Raw genomic sequence first — 21,289 nt, 5'->3', positions numbered from 1 at the left:
TTTTTTGGGGCCCTAGTGGGCATAGATTGGCCCGACATATGTTGTATACCCTGCGTGAGCTTGGGGGGCTGGGGGTCCTAGACCTTAAACAATACTATAGAACAGCGCAGGTGGCCCAGTTGGCTCAGATATATACCTCTCCAAGCAGACCGGAGTGGGTGACCCTGGAGGAGCAGGCTTGCGGACCACTCCCCATTGACCTTTTGATGTGGTTCCCATTTCGGCAGCGTCCATCGATCCTGTGCCCTTCTTTATTACAATCTATGCAGAACTGGTATTTGTCCTGTAGGTCTGTGCCTCTGCGGTCCTCACGCACTCTGATGGCCCCTCTGTTCCACAACCCAGCATTCCCACCTGGTCTATGTCGACAGGAATTCCAGTGGTGAGTTGATAAGGGCTTGTATAGAATAGGCGATTTCCTTGATCATAAAGGAATCTGTCTGGTCTCCTACTTTGTGCATTTCCGTTTGCAGAAGATCCTACACTTTTTGCGCTCTTTGGCGAGATCTGCAGCTTATATTACTACGTGCACTGTTTTTGAACCTAGATGTCTCCAAGGGGAGGCCAGAAGGGCGGGGGGGGGGGCATCTCAATGCTGTACAAATTGTTTGCTTATCCATTTGCAAAGTCACCTTATATGCAGGCTTGGGAGAGGGACTTTGTGGAGGAGATTTATTTGAGTGACTGGTGGAAGTGGTCTCCTCATACATATAAGGGTATAATGAACACCGCCCTGGTTGAGGGAGGAGATAAGGTGCTTTCTAGATGGTACCTGGTGCCAGACCACCTCATAAAAAATGTACCAGGGGATTTCCTCCCTGTGTTTTGGGGGGTGTGGTTAACTAGGTACGATATTCCACATATGGTGGACCTGTGCCAAGGTGCCCTGGTTTTGGATTCGAGTTCATTCCCTGAATAATTCGGTGACAATGGTGAATGTAGTCAAAAACTCTAAGGTGGCATTTCTCAACAGTCTGTTGTTGATGCCAAGCATGTTCAAACTTTGATAAACGCTTGGAAGAAACCGGTGGTAGATCTAGCTATTATGAAAAATAAGCTGACAAGGATCATACTCAACGCAAAGCTGGTCAGTATCTTGCAGGATAAGACTGCTAGGTTTGACAGTGTTTGGGATCCTTGGATCAAGTATCTCCAACTTCCAGCTGACTGAGGAATGGAGGCGGGTGTCCAGACAGTCTTTATTTTACCTTTTGCTTTGTCGCTTTCCACTCCCCCTATTGCTATTTTCTTCCTTCCCTTGGTGTTCTCTTCCTTCTAATTTCCTCTTCTCCCTACTTTTCCCCCTTTCTTTCTTGGATATGCACTTTTTTCATTTAGTTTGTGGCTTCAACTTGTGGTTGCACATTATGTATACTCATGGTCCATGCCAGAGGGTGGTGGCAAGGCATGCGTTCTAATGTTCTCCCTGATGAGGAGTTTGCTGTTTGCTCTACAAGAACCCTCTTTCTTTTAATGTTGACACTCTGATTCAGGGGCGGATCCAGGGGGGGCAACGGGGAAATTTCCCCCTCCGAGAATGAGGGTGAGTGAGACAATGAGTGGGTGGCACTGAAGGTGAAAGAGTTGGCGGGCGGCACCGCGGGTAAGAGAGATGGCGGCGGTTTCTTTAGTGAGAGACAGCGGGCGTGCCCTTCGGCTCGGTTGGTGAGCAGGCAGGTCAGAGGGGATGAGTGAGTAGCTGTGCGGCTCGGTGTTTGAGCGGGCTGTTGGCCAATCAGGGAGCTGGTGGGCGGGGGAGCATAGGGATGACATCATCTCTCGGTGCCCGCCCAGCATCCCTGCAGTTCCGTCCTCACTGTGCAGGCAGCCACGGCAGCAGAGAGATTACATAATTTCTCTGCTGCCTGACTCTGGGACACAGCAAGTGACAATCTGCAATGTGTGGCATGGGACGTGGCAAGTGACAATCTGCATCTGGTGGCAGGCAACGTGGCAGGTGACAATACTCATTTGGTGGCAGGTGACGTAGCAAGTGACAATCTGCAACGTGTGGCAATCTGCATTTGGTGGCAGGTGACAATACGCCATGTGTGGCAGGTGATGTGGCAAGTGACAATCCGCATTTGGTGGCAGGCGACGGTGGCAAGTGACACGCTCAGGGCTCCCTCTGATTCTGCATTATGGTGAGTTGAACCATTTCATTTTTTAGAACAATGTAATAATATAAATAATGTGCTTCAATTATGATTGAAGCCTCAACACCAGCCATTTCCCCAAAAAAATTTACCCCAAAAAAACATTTTCTGGCAGTGCCCCTCCCGAGACTAGACTCTGGATCCACCCCTGCTCCGATTTCTATGGCACCCCTTTGTGTCCGAAGTAATTGGTAGTTTAATATGTAATTTCTTTCTTATACTTGTTCTTAACGTATTGATATGCTCCACCGGCATTGTGGACCTTATTTTTGAAAAAAAAAAAATGAATAAGAATATTGAAACAGAAAAAACTGATAGAGGTTCAAAGTTTCGGCTCCCTCCAAAAAGATTTTGCCTGGAGATACATTTTAGGGATTGTGTAAACAAAGACTTCAGCTGTAAGCTGACAACTATATTGTGTTTCTGGATTACCTGAGACCTGCTTTTCTATTTGTCTACAAAACTGGACTCCATCATCCGATACTGTTTTACAAGCAACGTTTTATAAGAGGTCATCAATTTTTTATCAGCATTTTCTATTAGGTTTGTTTGCTGCAGTATGTATTTTTTATTAATTTCCGTTGTGAACAGGTGAAGACAATGCTTTACCAATAAACAGCTAATTACACAGTGTTCACAGCAGCCCATCTTTGTGTGGTTATTAATTATTCAGTCATACTCCTTCATCTGCACAAATTTTAACAGGCTCTTTCATTAGATTTTGCAACGTGTAGTCAGAACAGCTGAATTATTGCAATTGAAAAGGAAGCTCCATGTGGCATCTTTGTGTGTCATTTTCATCATGCAGAGCATGCAATGATCTTGAAGATGCTTGCAAAAACTTCTGATAACATTCCCAGTTATTTATTTATTTTATTTTTAGGTGCAGTTTTGATGTGGTACTATATTACCTAAAGCAGAACTAAAAGGCAAACGCCATTTTTTAATTGTTGATAAAGGATGGGACATAGTGACTTAAAGGAGCTGGAGCAGTTTTGCAAGAAGGAATGGGAAAAAATCCCAGTGGTAAGATGTGGCAAGCTCATAGAGACTTATCCAAGTGACTTGGAGCTGTGATAGCCGCAAATGGGGGCTCTATTGACATTAGGGGGGTGAATAGTTATGCACATTGACCTTTTCTGTTATTTTGTCCTATTTGTTGTTTGCTTCACAAACAAAAAATAAATATCTTCAAAGTTGTGGGCATGTTCTGTAAATTAAATGATGCAAATCCTCAAACAATCCATGTTAATTCCAGGTTGTAAGGCAACAAAAACACATATATATTTATTTATTTTTTTGTTGTTTGTTTCTTCTAAGAAGCAGAGGAATAGACACATTTTTTTCTATATATATCCTAAAAACAGGAATTCCAAATATGCATAGGTTTCGATACATGCAGCAGAGAAGAAAAATCATTAAAAACAAGAGTGTTTATTTTTTTTTGAGATAGTAGGCATTTTCCTGTATTATGCTTTGAGTTTAATGGCTATAATTTGCAGATGCACAAAACATCCCATAAAAATTAAGTGTCCCAACACTAATTAGTCTGCCTCACCAATCACACTAGTACCTATTATATTATATACCTGTAGCGCCCCCTTTACTTTCAGAAAGGGCACTACGCTAAAGTTAGTGGGAGAATGAGAGAGATAAGTTGCTCTCATTCTTAATTTTGTTAAATTAGGCTATCGCCAAATCTGGATTGTTCTGTGGGTCAGTCTGTGTTCCAGGGATACAGTTCCATCCCTGGGCGGCAGGTGGCGCCGAAGGGGTCCAGGCAGAGCCGCTTCTTCTCAGCAGCCAATTGGGGGAGTTTTCCCTCGCGGGGCATGCTGGGGAAGAGTATTTCTGTGGCGGAGGCCATTGTTCTGGGTTCTTCGTGGGTTCCTGGTTCCAGGTGCGGCACCCACCTTTAGGGTGTGCGCACATCGCGGGCCCCACCACTATGGCCTACCTGGCCTGGGGTCAAGCTCTACGTGACTCTGGGCCCTCCTGGCCTGGAGCAACTGATGCTACCAAGGGGCCCCAGTGACTTACTGGGTCCCCACTTCTGTTGAGAAGATCCCAGGCTGTATGCCGTTCGGTGGGGGATCGGCTTGAGGAGAACCCGGAGGCAGGTGATCCAAGAGGGCTTGAATGAACCATCGGGGATCTGGTGACCGGACATTGACAGGTACACTTGCACTGTCAACCGGTGACCCGAACGTAATTTACTGGGAGGATTTGCTCTACTGTTCAACCTAATCTTGCACTAGGCCTGTGGCAGAGGTCTCAATATTCAATCAGAGCCAAGTCTGTGGCAGAGACTTGGTCCTCCCAGCAACCTTAAGTGGCACTCCGGCTGCCAGGCCTGTGGCAGGGGTCTGTCCGGAGGCACTTCACCCACTCTGGCTGGAGTAGCGATGGAGTGGCGATGCATTGATGCAACTACAGAATAGCAGGATTGCTTTTCTTCATCCAAAGCCTGATACTGCAAAGTTCCTTTATTTCATCAACCTTTCCTGTCTACCTCATGTTGATGTTGGTTGTGTTGCTCCATGTTAATGCTCTGGGATAGCGGGTTGGCAGCCCACAACCTGGGCTTGCCAACCAATCATCCCGGAGCATAAAGTTGCAGGCCACATCAGAGGGCACCCCAAACATAGGCACTGTATCAATAGGTACTTTTCTGTATGTGCTGAAAATGTTCTTAGCCCAAAAAATTTTAACTAAAACACAGCCCACTACATCTAAAGCTGCAATATAAAGTGTTAAAAGGGGTTGTACAGGTAAAAAAAAATTCCCTAAATAGCTTCTTTTACCTTAGTGCAGTCCTCCTTCACTTACCTCATCCTTCCATTTTGCTTTTAAATGTCCTTATTTCTTCTGAGAAATCCTCACTTCCTGTTCTTCTGTCTGTAACTCACCACCGTAATGCAACACTTTCTCCCTGGTGTGGAGAAAGCCTCTTGAGGGGGCAAGCAGGAGTGTCAGGACTCCCACTAACACATCTCTCTGCAAAGTAGAGAGTATGCTGACCCTCCTGCTCACCCCCTCCCCCTCAAGAGGCTTTCTCTACACCAGGGAGAAGTGTCGCATTACTGTGTGGAGTTAAAGACAGAAGAACAGGAAGTGAGGATTTCTCAGAAGAAATAAGGACATTTAAAAGCAAAATGGAAGGATGAGGTAAGTGAAGGAGGACTGCACTAAGGTAAAGGAAGCTATTTAGGGAATTTTATTTTACCTTTACAACCCCTTTAATGAGCAAAACTAAAAAGCTGTATTTAAAAAAAAAATTAAAAGACAAAAGACAGCTAAACAATATCACATTAAATACACCCTTCTCCACTGCTTATAATTGTTCTAGCAAGAACAACCTTAAAAATCATGTTGGCTGCAAAAATACATTGGTTAGAAAAAAAAAAATTAAAAATGTAACGTCTTTCTAACACAGCACAAATGCTGCTTTTAAGAAAGAAAAAAAAACATAAAAATACAGATTTTTTTGGACTATAAGTGAAATAGCGATTAATAACATTGACTTATGAATATAGATGTTTCTTCCCTGCACAGAATTGAGATATTTGACATTTTACTCTGCATTGCAGTTTATCGCTCTATGTTAACCTGCCATTTAGGCTAAGACAGGCTTAAAATGAACACTTGCCAATATTCATCTATGGGATTATTAGACACGAATTCAATTGCATGCAGCTAAAACAAAGAGTAAACCTTGTGAAGGAGAATTCACACTTCTGTATTTAAAAGCTGGAGTTCAGGAAAAAAAAAAAAAAGTTAAACACACTGATAAAACGCATATATAGGAGCCATTATACCTGGAAGGGCATTTGTATTTTTGCCCATCCAGTTCTGAGATTTGCATAGCTTTGCTATATAGCACAGCTCTCTGCCAGGGCAGGGGACTTGATTTTTCTCTGCTACACTTTAACAACACTCATGTATATTACTAATTCTCTGTGTTATCTTGTTGTGTTTTCACCAAGTATCCATTATTAACATTTTACAGAACATTAACACAATGATAATATACAGCTGGTATATAAACACAGCATGCCACACACAAACACATCACTAATGACATGCAAGACAATTACCTCTCGTTGATTCATCCTCAATTGGTTGTTTGAACAAGGTTATATCTTTGAAAGTACAAAGAAATAACACAACCTTGTTGTGCTCATTCCTTATTGGTGCAATTTGCATATAAAACCAAACGGGAGTTCCTGCAGAGAGGAAAAAATTGGTGGTGATGCTGGATTACACAATTGATAACAGAGGGAAAAAATTTTTACATATATAAAATCACAAGAAACAAGCAAGAGCACTGTGGCCATATACATTTATCATTTTAATGAATCTGACATTTAGATCAAGTGATACTGAAGTGCTTGTGTCAGCGATGCAAGCTTCTTTGGAGAAAGCGCCAACACTGAGGAGGCAAGCTAAGCTTTCCAAGCTCCACTCTTGCTTGGACATACAAAAAGATTCTCAATTTGCTAGGAGTTGCCCTTGAGAGCTACTGGCTAGCACTTCAACACAGTGATGACCATTAAAGTGGTTGTAAAGCTTGTTTTTTTCTTTTTTTTTTAAATAAGAAACATGTCATACTTACCTCCACTGTACAGCTCGTTTTGCACAGAGAGGCCCCGATCCGGGACTTCTGGGGTTCCATGGCAGTTATCGTGGCTCCTCCCCCGCATCAGATAACCCCCTAGAAGAAGCGCTCTCTCGGGGGTTATCTTGCAGGCCCGCTCCCGAGTCATTCATTCGCCAAATGTATGACTCGGCCACGCCCCTGGCACCCGTGTCATTGGATTTGAGTGACAGCAGAGGGAGCCAATGGCTGCGCTGCTATCAATCTATCCAATCAAGAGCCGAGAACCCCGGGAAGAGGAAGTGCATGTCTCCGACCATGACACTCCAGCCACCATGCTTGACTGTAGGCAAGACATACTTATCTTTGTACTCCTCACCTGGTTGCTGCCACACACACTTGACACCATCTGAACCAAATAAGTTTATCTTGGTCTCATCAGACCACAGGACATGGTTCCAGTAATCCATGTCCTTAGTCTGCTTGTCTTCAGCAAACTGTTTGCAGGCTTTCTTGTGCATCATCTTTAGAAGAGGCTTCCATCTGGGACGACAGCCATGCATACCAACTTGATGCGGAGTGCAGCATATGATCTCAGCACGGACAGGCTGACCCCCCACACCTTTAACCTCTGCAGCAATGCTGGCAGCACTCATACGTCTATTTACCAAAGACAACCTCTGGATATGACGCTGAGCACATGCACCCATCTTCTTTGGTCAACCATGGAGTGGAACCTGTCCTGTTAAACCACTGTATGGTCTTGGCCACTGTGCTGCAGCTCAGTTTCAGGGATCTTCTTAAAGCCTAGGCCATCTTTATGTAGAGCAACAATTCTTTTTTTTTTTCAGATCTTTAGAGAGTTCTTTGCCATGCGGTGCCATGTTGAACTTCCAGTAACCAGTATGAGAGAGTGAGAATGATAAAACCAAATTTAACACACCTGCTCCCCTTTCACACCCGAGACCGTGTAGCACTAATGAGTCACATGACACCAGGGAGGGAAAATGTTTAATTGGGCCCAATTTGGACTATTTTACTGAGGGTGTACTTAACGTGGAGGTTCACCTGGAAATGACAATTTTTAAGATTAGATTCATGCTCATTTTGTCTAGGGGAATCGGGTAGTTTTTTTTTAAATCGAAGCCGTACTTACCGTTTTAGAGATACATCTTCTCCGCCGCTTCCGGGTATGGGCTGCGGGACTGGGCGTTCCTTCTTGATTGACAGTCTTCCGACAGGCTTCCGACGGTTGCATCCATCGCGTCAGGATTATCCGAAAGTAGCCGAACGTCGGTGCGCAGGCGCCGTATAGAGCCGCACCGACGTTTGGCTTTTTTCGGCTACTCGTTACGCGATGGATGCGACCGTCAGAAGCTTGTCGGAAGACTGTCAATCAAGAAGGAACGCCCAGTCCCGAAGACCATACCCGGAAGCAGCAGAGAAGATCGCTCTCTAAAACGGTAAGTACGGCTTCGTTTTTTTTAAAAAACTACCCGATTCCCCTTGACAAAATGAGCACGAATCTAATCTTAAAAATTTTTTTTAGGGTGAACTCCCGCTTTAATTTTGTTGCCAGAGGTTTAGACTTGGATAATGGCTGTGTGTCCAGTTATTTTAAGGGGACAGCAAATTTGCAAAATTGCTGCACACTCACTACTTTACATTGTAGCAAAGTTTAATTTATTCAGTGTTGTCACATGAAGAGTAAATAACATATTTACAAAATGTGACGGGTGTACTCACTTTTGTGAGATACTATATTTTTTTTAGCAGAGACCCTAGAGAATAAAATGGTGGTAGTTGCATTATTTTGCATCACATTGTATTTCCACAGTGGTCCTTCAACCAAATTTTTTTGGGGAAAAATACATTTCAATGAATACAAATAAATAAAAAATAAGCAGTAAAGTTAGACAAATTTTGTTGTATGATTTGAAAGATGATGTTACGCAGAGAATCATGATCTTTATTCTAAGCAAAAAAATTGTACATCTCATTTTATCCAGAATTGTGCAGCTCTAGCCCACACTGTCAAAAGTTTAATGATTATGGTATCACTGTGCTTGATTGGGCAGCAAACTCGCCTGATCTAAACCCCATAGAGAATCTGTGGGGTATTGTCAAGAGGAAGATGAGAGACACCAGACCCAACAATGCAGACGAGCTGAAGGCCGCTATCAAAGCAACCTGGGCTTCCATAACACCTCAGCAGTGCTACAGGCTGCATTGCCTCCATGCCACACCGCATTGATGCAGTAATTCATGCAAAAAAAGCCCTGACCAAGTATTGCGTGCATACTATACTGTACCTGGACATACTTTTCAGTAAGCCAACATTGCTGTATTAAAAAGCATTTTTTTTTTTTTATCGGTCTTATGTAATATTCTAGTTTTCGGAGATACTGAATATTGGGTTTTCCCTAGCTGCAAGCCATAATCATCAAAATTAAAAGAAAGAAATGCTGGAAATAAATCACTGTGTGTGTAACACATCTGTATAAAATATAGGAGTTTCACTTTTTGAATTTAATTAGTTAAATAAATTAACGTTTTTGATGATATTCTTATTTTATGAAATGCACCCCTACAAGCCCAGGAGCAAAGCAGCGCTTGTCTTAAGTTTTAGAGAGAATGGGTGAAGATTAGAATCTCTGGCAGGGTTGCATCCTCACTGAGGCAACTTCCCCTCACTTTCTATCCCAGTGACACTTTGTGTGACGAAGTGTCCTCAGGACAGGAAGTAAGGGTAAATCGCCAAACAGGAACACACACAACAATTACAACCTGACAAAGATGCTAAGCATTCATCACTCAAACTAAGCCCCCTGGAATTCAGATTTCAAGTGTAATGCCAGCCAAATCTTTTCTTCTTTAGGTTTTGAGGGTGGCAAAGGGTTAATATCTCCATCAGGTTTTTACTGCTCAATAAATTTGTGAGGTTAAAAGCAATGGATCAATATGTTCTATACCATCATGGTTTTCATGAGTGGGCAGCTCTAATTTTCTAAATGCAGACAAGGTAGAGAATAGAAGTGCAATTCCACTTATAAAGTCCAGAATAAGATTTTATTAAAATTCACCAGTAAAGGCCTATGCATTTTTTGAGGGTTCAAGGTAGTGTGCCCTTCTAGTAGACTGCTAGTGTTTAGGTAAATACAATTTTTGGCTCCCCTGTAGTCAGGGTAATAGTGACTGTTTGCTTTTGTCTGTTCTGGGTTCTGCTGGTGCAGGCTCCTCTACTTTCCCCTGCATCCCATTGAATTCTGAGATATAGGAGGTGTGGAAAATTTGATCCTGGCCTGCATATTTATGCCCTTTCAGCCAATTCCTAGTCGGTAGATTGAGTGACCAGCAGCAGTATAAAGAGGCTGAGATCTAAAACAGTTTGTTCTTGTTCCTGTAAAGTTAGATCCAGCCTAAGGGCTGCGGCACCCCTGGGTGGTCAGCTACAGCACTGAAGAAATCCTTTTTGGGGTCCCAGCTCCAATTAGGGCTTAAGGACCTTTGAGGCAGTGCAAAACAGGCCACAGGCACCAAGTACAGAGACTGGTGGTACTACATGAGGTGTACCCAGAATACAGTCAGTACTAGCCTTAAGGATCCTAGAGACTTTCCTTGCCACCTTTGGTAAAGCTCATTAGAACTTACACAGGACTATAGGCCTGTTGAGGAGCTCCTGCATTGTAGTGCACTTAACCTTCACATTCAAGGAGGTGCTTAAAACTTGTGGGGGCAGTTCAGCTTTAGTGTCCACTGTTGCACTTTTGATGGATCCTTTTGAAGTGTCCCAAGGCTAACCCTCACTCCATCCAAGTTAACTCCACAAATAAACTGCAAAAGACACGAGCAGCCTTTTTTCTGACTTAAGTGACTAAACTACTATGCGACTGGCTGCCATGTGCCTACCAGGGAATGGAACCTGGGACCAAACAGCAAGCCTGGTAAGGGGTGTATGCTCCACAAGTGTCCCCCTTTTTTAGAGCTATGAACAAATCAGTGTCCTGATTTAATAGGAACAAGTGAATGAGACCCGAGCTGGACTGGGAAGTATTTACGCTTGTGTGAACCTTATTCCACTTGAGTTCAGCAGCACAAACTAAATGTCGGAGACCCTTGCAGCCCCAACTGAAGCAGCGAGACCTTCGCAGCCCCCAAAACATGTCAAATTTTCCTGGTGAATTTAATGAAAAGTACAACAATGGTGCTTCTATTCTACACCTAATCTGCACGTTTTTACTGCGGTCTATTTCCATAGTTAGAAGATTTCCACCAATGATCTATTCTGCTAGCAATGGGAAGTGAGGGAAAGGATCTTCAATGGGCACACAGACTGCAATAAAAACACTTCCATTGGTAATACCGCAAATATCTTTTTTTTTAGGCCAAATTGTTCAAAAGTTTGTAAATCTCTGCCTAATTATATGGGAAGCTCCAGGCAGTCCTGCCTTAGATGATAATTGGGCCAAAGAACAACCTGAGTTACTTCCTTTCAGATATACGGATATAGGGGTAAGACTAGGGCTGGGATCTGGTGGCACTGGCAGTCAAGCAAGGCTAACCCCAGGCAACAACCTTTTGTCTATTTCTTCAAACAACTTTTGGGAATCTAAACACCCTAAAACAACACTTAAAGAGTTCTGGATTTCTACATTCATTAAATTTGGTGACTGGACAGAAAATGTGTGGAAAATCCTACCAGAAGAGGTTTTAAGCCATTATGATTCTATTCAAAACAAAAACAATTTTGGCCACAGCTTTTCAGCTTTAAACGTCAGAGTGACAATTCGTGACTTTACCACTTTATACTTCACTTTAGCAGCACATATTTTAAAAAGTTTTGCAATTGCTACATTGTTTCAGTTTGTTCTACAAAATGTCATCTTACTTGTCCCCTTGCCTTTCTTAAAGTATAAAATCCCCAAACATCTAATCAGTGAGAAAATGGACAAGTTAAGCAATCTTCATTACTCAGACTCACAGAACACTCATGCAACTTAACTCAAACCTTAACTAAAATCAATATAAAAGAAAGAGATCTTTATAATTCTAAAATAAAACTTCTAAGCCAACATGATGGGGATTTAAGAACAGCCTTTAAAAAGTCAAAATAGTTGACAAATGAAAATGTTTAAAATGTTGTTTTACTTTTTTTATGACATAGCACTATATTTTTAGACATTTATTTATTTTTATTTCAAAAAGTGTAAGTTCAGCTTTACCAAAAGGCACCCTAAGCTGTCCCATATGCTGCATTACTGTAGCTTTACCTATGTAAAGCTACAGTAATGCCGCGTACACACGACCGTTTTTCATGATGTGAAAAATTAAATTTTTTTAATGGGTCATTAAAAACGATCATGTAGGCTCCAGAGCATTTTTCTCGACGTGAAAAATGGCCATTAAAAATTTAGAACCTGCTCTAATTTTTCTCGTAGTTTTTCACGTCGTGAAAAATTGTCGTGTGTAGGCTTTAACGACGGAAAAAAACACACATGCTCAGAAGCAAGTTATGAGACAGAAGCACTCGTTCTGGTAAAACTAGCGGGCCAGATTCATGTACCTTTACGGCGGCGTAAACGTATCCCCTTTACGTTACACCGCCGCAAGTTTTTGATTCACAAAGCACTTGCGTGTAAACTTGCGGCGGCGTAGCGTAAAGCCGTCCGGCGCAAGCCCGCCTAATTCAAATGTACCATTTAAATTAGGCGCGTTCCCGCGCTGGACGTACTGCGCATGCTCCGTTTTGAAATTTCCCGCCGTGCTTTGCGTAATTTTTTGAACGGCGATGTGCGTTACGTCCTTTCGTATTCCCGGACGACTTACGCAAAAAAAAAAATTTTAAATTTGACGCGGGAACGACGGCCATACTTTAACATGGGCTGTCTATTGTTACACCACCTAAATAGCAGCCGTAACTTTGCGACGCGAAAAGGGGACTAGAGACGACATAAGAGAATGCGACGAACGCGCGTACCTTCGTGGATCGCCATAAACAGCTAATTAGCATACCCGACGCGGAAAACGACGCGATCTCCACCCAGCGGCCGCCGAAGTATTGCATCCTAAGATCCGAAGGCGTACGAAGCCGTACGCCTGTCGGATCTTAGCCAAATGCCGTCGTATCTTTGTTTGTGAATTACAAATAATTTGTCCGTTGACATCTGTCGCTCCATAAAGAAGACTGGAGGGTCCAATCAGGTGCACCTAAAAAACTGACAGGGATGGAGCAGCTGTCAAGATCAGCACCCCCTAGTGTCTTGGAAGGAAGTACCATCCTGTTCTTTCTCGTCACATGTGCACAGTGCTCAAACAAAAAAGGGAGCCCTAGCTGGAGGGTAGGTTTATCACACTATGCTGCTATAGCCATTTGGGACAGCATAGTGAACTATTTGGTATGAACTTCTACTTTAAAATGTATATAAACTCTAAGTAAATTTTTTCAGTATTTTTGGTATCATGATGTAATTGGTTGTAAAATTTGTTAAATTGGATGTACTGCCAGCAACGGCATTTCCTGCTGAAATTTCCTGCTGAAAATGCTATGCCAATCAATTAGAAGCATTGCTATCAGCAATACCAGTAAAAAAAAGGCTCAATCTATATAAAAATGGTAAAAAAAAAAAAAAAACGAATTTGGGTCCAGTGTTGCATGACTATCGCAGCACTTAATTAAAAAATCTGGTAATATACTGGGTGTTATGTTTATTTTACTTTAAATGTTTTCTACTTTAGCTTTTTTACTTTAAATGTTTGTAAAGGGATAAAGCAAGAGAAATGAGTATGAATTGTACAGATTTTTTTCCAGACACACTATTTACCTTTACTACCATCACAAGGGGGAAACAAGCCCTCTACAGGATAATATATAAGGAGAGGTGGGTACATCTGTGGTCCATTACTGGTGAGATTTCTCCTTGCTTCCAGGAGTGTTAGTAGTGGTATGCTACCCAGAGATGTCGTTTCCCCCCACCTTACCCACTGGCATCAGTTAGGAAAGCCTCAAATGATCTGCAAAGACTGTCAATGCCGATCACACAAAGTTTCCCGGTCCCCTGACAAGGCTGTAGTCAGGACCGGGATCAGAAGCAACTGTGGCGCAAACAGTCTTCGATACTGCCAGAAGTGTTGGAGGTACCTGAATAAATTCTATTGCAAGCAAGGTAGGGGAGTGATATTAAAAAAAATAATGCCAGCCTAACCCCATAGGAAGAAAAGAGCCTTTCAGCATTCAGTTTATATGGTCAGGAATAAAATGGTGGCTGGTTCTCTTTAAGCAGCATGTTTACGTTTTAATTTCAACATTTTTTTTCGTATTATATAATAAATAGAAAAAATCCTCCGGCAGCTGCGTTTCGTTTTCCTCCCAGGTGGTCTTCCAATGGATGCAAAACAAGTATTCCACAAGGGAGAGCACCACACGTGTGAGAAGAACTCCTGATATTTATAGATCGTGATTCATGGCACATATTAAAACTAAAATATTTGTAAAAGCCAGCCTACCAAAACTGGATTTTTTGGAATCTTTCTAGCTCTTTCTTAACATGAAGATCTTAACGTAATATTAAACCCTCTGGGTTACTTACCGAGGATGCTTCTTTATATTTTAATTCTTGCCTATGTTCCAGTTTAAGCTTATGTCATGACTGCAACCCTAGTTTTCCTGTTTCACGGTGGCTACGTTCTCTTGCAGCTTCATATGGAGCCACCCTTCCATGCAGGGACTAAGGGCCAGATCCTCAAAAGAGATACGCAGGCGGATCTGCTGTTCCGCCGGCGTATCCCTGTTTCTATCTTTGGAACTGATTCACAGAATCAGTTTCCAAGAGATAGACAGAAGATCCGACATATGTAAGGGACTTACACTGCCGGATCTTAGGATGCAGTACCGCATCCGCCGCTGGGGGCATTTTGCGTCGAAATGCCGCTTCGGGTATGCAAATTAGCACTTACGGAGATCCACAAAGCATTTACGCTTCGTTTTTTCTCCGTAAGTATTAAGTTGCATGTGTAAAATTAGGGCTGCTTTTACAAAGTGTAAACTGTTTACACCTTGTAAAAGTAGACCCTTCTTACCCGCGACGCCGTTATTTTTTTTTTTTTTTCCCCGACGCAACTTTTTTGACCCGGCGCGATTCACGAAGCTCGGCGTAACGTAATTTTGCGCTATGCACGTCGGGAAAATGACGTCACGAGCATGCGCAGTACGTCCGGCGCGGGAGCGCGCCTAATTTAAATGGGACTCACCCCATTTGAATTGGGAACGTCTTACGCCGGCCGGATTTAAGTTACACAGCCGAAAATTTCTAGGTAAGTGCTTTGTGGATCGGGCACTTAGGTAGAAATTTTCAGCCAGTGTAACTTAAATGGAAATATTTAAGTTACGGCGGCTGGCTGTGGATCTGGCCCTAAATCTGTGTCTCCCAATACTGTGTGCATCAATAGAAACACACATCCCCTTAGTCTAGAATGATAAGGCACTGCCCTTCCCTGAACCAGAAGTTCAGGGAAGCAGCACTATGAGCTTTGAAATTTGTAAGCTGCGAGTGCTTCCATAAGAATTATGTAAGCATGGTTTTTGGGGAAACTTTGTTTTATTGTGCTCAATGTATTAAAGTGATTGTAAAGGCAGTTTTATTCTATCTGTGTGCAGAAGCCACCTCTTTCCCCGCCCCCCCCCCCCCCAGACTTACCCGAGCCCCATCTCTATCTAGCTATGTCCACGAGTGCCTTGGCTGTCCGGGACTCTGCCTCCCGATTGGCTGAGACACAGCAGTGGCACCATTGGCTCCCGCTGCTGTTAGCCAATCAGGAGAGAGAGGGGGTGGGGCCGAACCACAGCTCAGTGTCTGAATGGATACACACAGCGCAGGTGCCCCTATAGAAAGCTGCTTGCTGTGGGGGCACTGAACAGGAGGGAGGGGCCAGAAGCTCCAGCCAGGGACCTAAGGAGTATCGGGGCTGCCCTGTGCAAAATCCCTGCACAGAGGTGAGTATAACATGTTTGTTATTTAATAGAAACAAAATAGACTTTACAATCACTTTAAGCAAAACATTCTAATAGTTTAATACTGCTTTCAATTCAAAAATTCACTTTTCCCTTGTAAACAACAAAGGTACATTTACAGGCCCACTCAGGGATCTGGGAAAAGTAAGGCCAAGTCAGGGTGGATTTTGGATGGTATCTACAGTATAGGTACTGCACTCTGCCCTTATCGCTTGGCTTTTTGACACGATCCATCAACCGGGCCATCCTTGTTGCAGGTTGTCAAGTATAATTACGTTTTAAGACAGTTCTACCAATCTGGTAAACATGACATTATGATATACATACTGCTCTTCTTGTACAAGAGGACTTCAAAGCAATTTGACTCGTAGTTATCAAACGTCTGCCTAACTTTTTCAATTGTCTTCTTGTCCGTCAATTCGCCATACATAAAACTGCAAAATAAAAGGAATATTTAATTTAGAATTAATACATTTATTTTAAAAAATGTCTGCAAGATTTCGGAGAATAGACATGAAGCAGACAAGGATCTGTGCCAGTACTGGCTTCAAAATCCAGGTTTTGTTTGCGCATCTCGTAAATGACCAGAGTATTTAAAAGCAATTAAACACCTTCTATGAAAGTATTAAAGGCTAAATTGAAACCATGTAATTTAATAGACATACCAGGGTAAGCACAGGGATACAAGTACATCTATTGAATACACAGTGAATCACCTCTTAGTATTAGCACAAATTAAATATGGCTACTCTTACCCCAGCCTCCATTTGACAGTGTATTGGCATGGCTAATGATTACTAAGACTTCCGCCTCGCCAAAATTCTCTTTTGGTTTTTCCAATATAGAATGCTCCACAGGGGCAGTCTAAAATATACACTACTCCTTGTATGAGGCAGTTCATGGTGTGTCTGGTTCAAAGTTCATAATCTTTAGGCAATATGTGGAATCTAGAAGCTCGCAAGTATTGACAAGCACCACAGGGACCCCTTTAGGCCCCTGGGGATCCATGTTCTATCCTTTGTGCTTCTTTTGGTCAATGGGATGAACACAAATTTTGTCGATAGAGAAAGGGTGCCGATAATGGTGCCGAAAATGCATGCGATTTTGCCACAATTTTACTGTGCTTATGGTGTGTTTTTCGTAGGTCTCCTGACTCAAAAACCGCATAAAAAAAGTAACACAGGTGCGATATTGATGTGTCCTTGCGGCTCTTTCAATGCATTTCAACAGGGAGGTGTTTTTTTTTTTTTTTTAAACTGACCAAAAGCAAGCAAGATTTTTAACACCATAATGGAAGCGTCATGGACCAGTGTGAAGACATAGAATTAAAAGGGATGCATTTTTATTGAGCTTTTCTTGCGCCAATAGTGCTGATAATGATCTACAATATGTTCATAATAATTAAAATTCATGATATTAATTAAAAAGTCAAATATAATACAATTATATTTATGACGACGCACGGCAGGGAACACACAGCTCTTCAAATGAAAGCTGTTATGTATGTCCCCCGAGCACTGATGAACAAGACGGCAGCAGCGCTCCTCCATTAGTGGTATGTAGTAGCATGTTTTACATACTGGAGGACTGTACTGCTCTCCGCCTACTCAGTCCGCTCTCTGCCTGCTAGCCGCCCCCTCTCCGCCCACTCAGCCCGCTCTCCGCCCCTTTCAGTCTGCCCTCTGCCTGATAGCCACCCCCTCTCAGCCCGCTCTCCGCCCCTTTCAGTCCGCCTCCTAGCCGCCCGCTCTCGGCCCGGGTGAAATTTTTGCGCGCGTTGAAGTACTCGCTCAAATGCTCAGTATTGGTCCCGATACCGATACTAGTATCGGTATTGGGACAACCCTAGTATTCATTGAAATTCGTTATTTTTTCGAAAGTCCGAAAGATGCAAAATTTGTCCGAAACTTTTAAAATTACGAAACGAATTGCACATGTTTTGCTAATGGCACCTAGCGTTTAAACCAGTGGTTCTCAACCTCTCTAGTGCCGTGACCCCTTGATAAAATTTCCCAAGTTGTGGGGACCCCTAACGGTAAAATTATTTTCCTATCGTGGGTTGTCGGCACAAGTAATTTGAGCCCCTAACCCACAGACATTTAGCGCTCCCTGAGTCCCTTCCACTTGTACAATATTAAAACCCCTTATAGTACATTTTAGGATGTACCGCTCTTTCTCTTTGTTCTCCTTTCTTTCCCTTGTATCCCTCTCTATCCTCATTTCTTGTTTGTTTTCACCATCCCTCTCTAGCCATCTTTTTTTGTTCTTTCTCTTATTCTTTCTCTCCCTTCTTTTTGTTCCTCCCCCTCTTTTCCTCTCCCTTCCATGTATTCTCTATTTTTATTCCTTCTCTTACTCCCTGGCAGGGAGTTGGGATCAGTGGCAGTGCTGGTGGGGAGTTGGGATCAGCCAACTTAGGTGCTCTTGATCAAGGTCATCTGCTGACCTGTAGTGGGGACTTTTAAAGGCAACTCTAATCATAGGTAGTGTTACTCACTGTGTCTCCGACTTTGTGGTTTCTCATAGCAGTGACCCCTATGCTGAAATCAGGAGATAGGGTCTCTACAAGCCCCTCCCACTTCACATTCCTCACCAGTCAGCTGACCTCTAGTCCCTGCCCCCCAGCTATGCCGTGAACTGAATGGGCAGCTGTGAAGAGGCTGAGTGGGCGGCCGCGGGCTTCAGGAACAGCCCAGGTTTTGGTGACCCCTGGCAAATCCTCATTTGACCCCCAAGGGGGTCCCGACCCCCAGGTTGAGAACCACTGCTTTAAACAGATTAAGAAGTGTTTACATGCATTTGGGTGCATTGGGCTTTTTTCCAGCAAAATATTCCTCTCCTGAGTGGGCTGACACTGGGTTTTTTCTTCTGCCTCTAAACTTTCCTGCCTTTAAATGCCTGTAAACGCCTATGTGTGCAAAGATATATAGGCCAACATGGAGGGGCATTTAGAGGCTGAAAAAGAGAAGTCAAATGCCCTTAAAAGTGGCATTTTTAATGCTCAGTGTGCATAAGGCCTAATGGGTTCATAATTAATACAATATATATGTCTAACCAAAAAAAAAAAAAAGAACCATTGTGTTGCCTAAATAAACCAATTGACTCTCCTTTTGCCATGCTCTGCCTACCACTAAGAAGAATATACTCTTACAATATTTATGACGTTAGGTGAACACATGCTTCTAGTGTTTACTGTGGATGGCAGTATACACGCAGTTGTGGTGTGTTTCAGAGGTTTGGTTAATGAATCCCTAGCCGTTCATGTTTACATATCTGATGCGATTGTTGGGCACTGGGAACATTTCATGTAACTGTACAAGTTAATTGGGTATCGCATTTGTGCTCAAGGACATAATGTTTACATGAGAGTGTTTATTCTCCTATATAAAGTAATGTATAATTGATATTGATTTTGTATTACAGTAACACAACAGAGATTCTCCACATTTATAACAAATGTACAGCGAGGGAAAAAAGTATTTTTCCCTGCTGATTTTGTACATTGGCCCACTGACAAAGAAATTATCAGTCTATGGGCCAGATTCAGGTACATCCGCGCATCTTTGTGCTGGCGTAGCGCATCTCATATGCGCTACGCCGACGTAACATTGAGAGGCAAGCTGAGTATTCACAAAGCACTCGCTCCCATATTTGCGCCGGTGTAACGTAAAAGGGCCGGCGTAAGCCCGCCTAATTCAAATTAGTAAGGTAGTGGGCGTGTTGTATTAAAATCAACCGTGACCCTATGTAAATGAATGGCCGATCGAACGGCCCTATAATGATTGAATCTGGTCCCTATAATTTTAATGGTAGGTTTATTTTAACAGTGAGAGACAGAATACCTACAAAAATATCCAGAAAAAAACTTTATAAATTGATTTGTATTTTAATGAGTGAAAAAAGTATTTCATCCCCTATCAATCAGAAAGATTTCTGGCTCCCAGGTGTCTTCTATACAGGTAACAAGTTGAGATTAGGAGCACTCCCTTAATCTCAGCTTGTTACCTGTATAAAAGACCCCTGTCCACAGAAGCAATCAATCAGATTCCAATCTCTCCATCGTGGCCAAGACCAAAGAGCTGCCCAAGGATGTCAGACTCAAGATTGTAGACCTACACAATCAAGGAGTGGGCTAGAAGACCATTGCCAAGCAGTTTGGTGTGAGGGAGACAACAGTTGGTGAGATGATTCGCAAATGGAAAAATAACTGTCAATCTCCCTCAGTCTGGGGCTCCATGCAAGATCTCACCTCATGGAGTTTCATGAGAACGGTGAGAAGTCAGCCCAGAACTACATGAAAGAATCTTGTCAATGATCTCAAGGCAGCTGGGACCACAGTCACCAAGAAAACGATTGGCAACTACACCGTGAAGGACTGAAATCCTGCAAGGTCTCCCTGCTCAACAGAGCACATGTACAGACCCGTCTGAAGTTTGCTAACGAACATCTGAATGATTCAGAGGAGAACTGGGTGAAAGTTTTGTGGTCAGATGAGACCAAAATCAAGCTCTTGGGCATCAACTCAACTCGCCGTGTTTGGAGGAGGAGGAGGAATGCTGCCCATGAGACCCAAGAACACTATTCCCACCGTCAAACATGGAGGTGGAAACATTATGCTTTGGGGGTGTTTTTCTGCCAAGGGGACAGGACAACTTCACTGCATCAAAGGGTTCTTGGACAGGGCCATATACTATCAAACCTTAGTTGAGAACCTCCTTTCTTCAGCCAGGGCACTGAAAATGGGTTGTGGATGGGTATTCCAGCATGACAATGACCCAAAATACACAGCCAAGGCAATAAAGGAGTGGCTTAATAAGAAGCACATTAAGGTCCTGGAGTGGCCAAGCCAGTCTCCAGACCTTAATCCCATAGAAAATATGTGGAGGGAGCTGAAGGTTCAAGTTACCAAACATCAGCCTTAAAACCTTAATGACTTGGAGATGATCTACAAAGAGGAGTGGGACAAAATCCATCTTGATATGTGTGCAAACCTGGTGGCCAATTACAAGAAACATCTGACCTCTGTGGTTGCCAACAAGGGTTTTGCCACAGAGTACCAAGTCATGTTTTGTGAAGGGGTCAAATACTTACTTCACTAATTAAAATGTCAATTTATAACTTTTTTGAAATGCGTTATTTTTTGGGATTTTTTTTGTTGTTATTTTGTCTCTCACTGTTAAAAATAAACCTACCATTATAATTATTGGCTGATCATTTCTTTGTCAGTGGGAAAATGTACAAAATCAGCAGGGGATCAAATACCTTTTTTTCCTCAATGTAACCAAATCATGACGTGAAATGCTATAGAACTAAACCAAAGTGATTTTTGCATTACCTATAAATGTAAAACATATGCAGAAGCTTTAGTCTGAAAACAAATATTCCACCCAAAACTGATGTTCGGCATGGTGACTACAAGTTAAAGTGGATGTAAACCCTCACATATACCCAGTGAATTGAAAAGCCTCAGGTTTTTCCTTTATAGTTATCGGCCACAGACCTTTCTCAAGAAAACTATGGTAATCTCAG

At 42.7% G+C, this 21,289-nt stretch overlaps 1 protein-coding gene across 1 annotated transcript in view; it reads right to left on the bottom strand.

The window, feature by feature from the left end:
* The window catches only part of KCNH5 (potassium voltage-gated channel subfamily H member 5), a 320,226-nt gene that overhangs the window by 227,871 nt on the left and 71,066 nt on the right, over positions 1 to 21,289 (bottom strand). The window contains exons 3-4 of the mRNA XM_040333059.1: positions 16,088 to 16,194; positions 6,254 to 6,382 (exon numbers count right to left, since the gene is read on the bottom strand). Coding sequence (XP_040188993.1) covers positions 6,254 to 6,382; positions 16,088 to 16,194 — 236 coding nt within the window. The remainder of the gene's footprint in view (positions 1 to 6,253; positions 6,383 to 16,087; positions 16,195 to 21,289) is intronic.

Source organism: Rana temporaria, chromosome 13, assembly GCF_905171775.1.
Source record: "Rana temporaria chromosome 13, aRanTem1.1, whole genome shotgun sequence".
Classification (NCBI taxonomy): Eukaryota; Metazoa; Chordata; class Amphibia; order Anura; family Ranidae; genus Rana; species Rana temporaria.
This window is presented reverse-complemented; position numbering and strand designations above follow the sequence as displayed.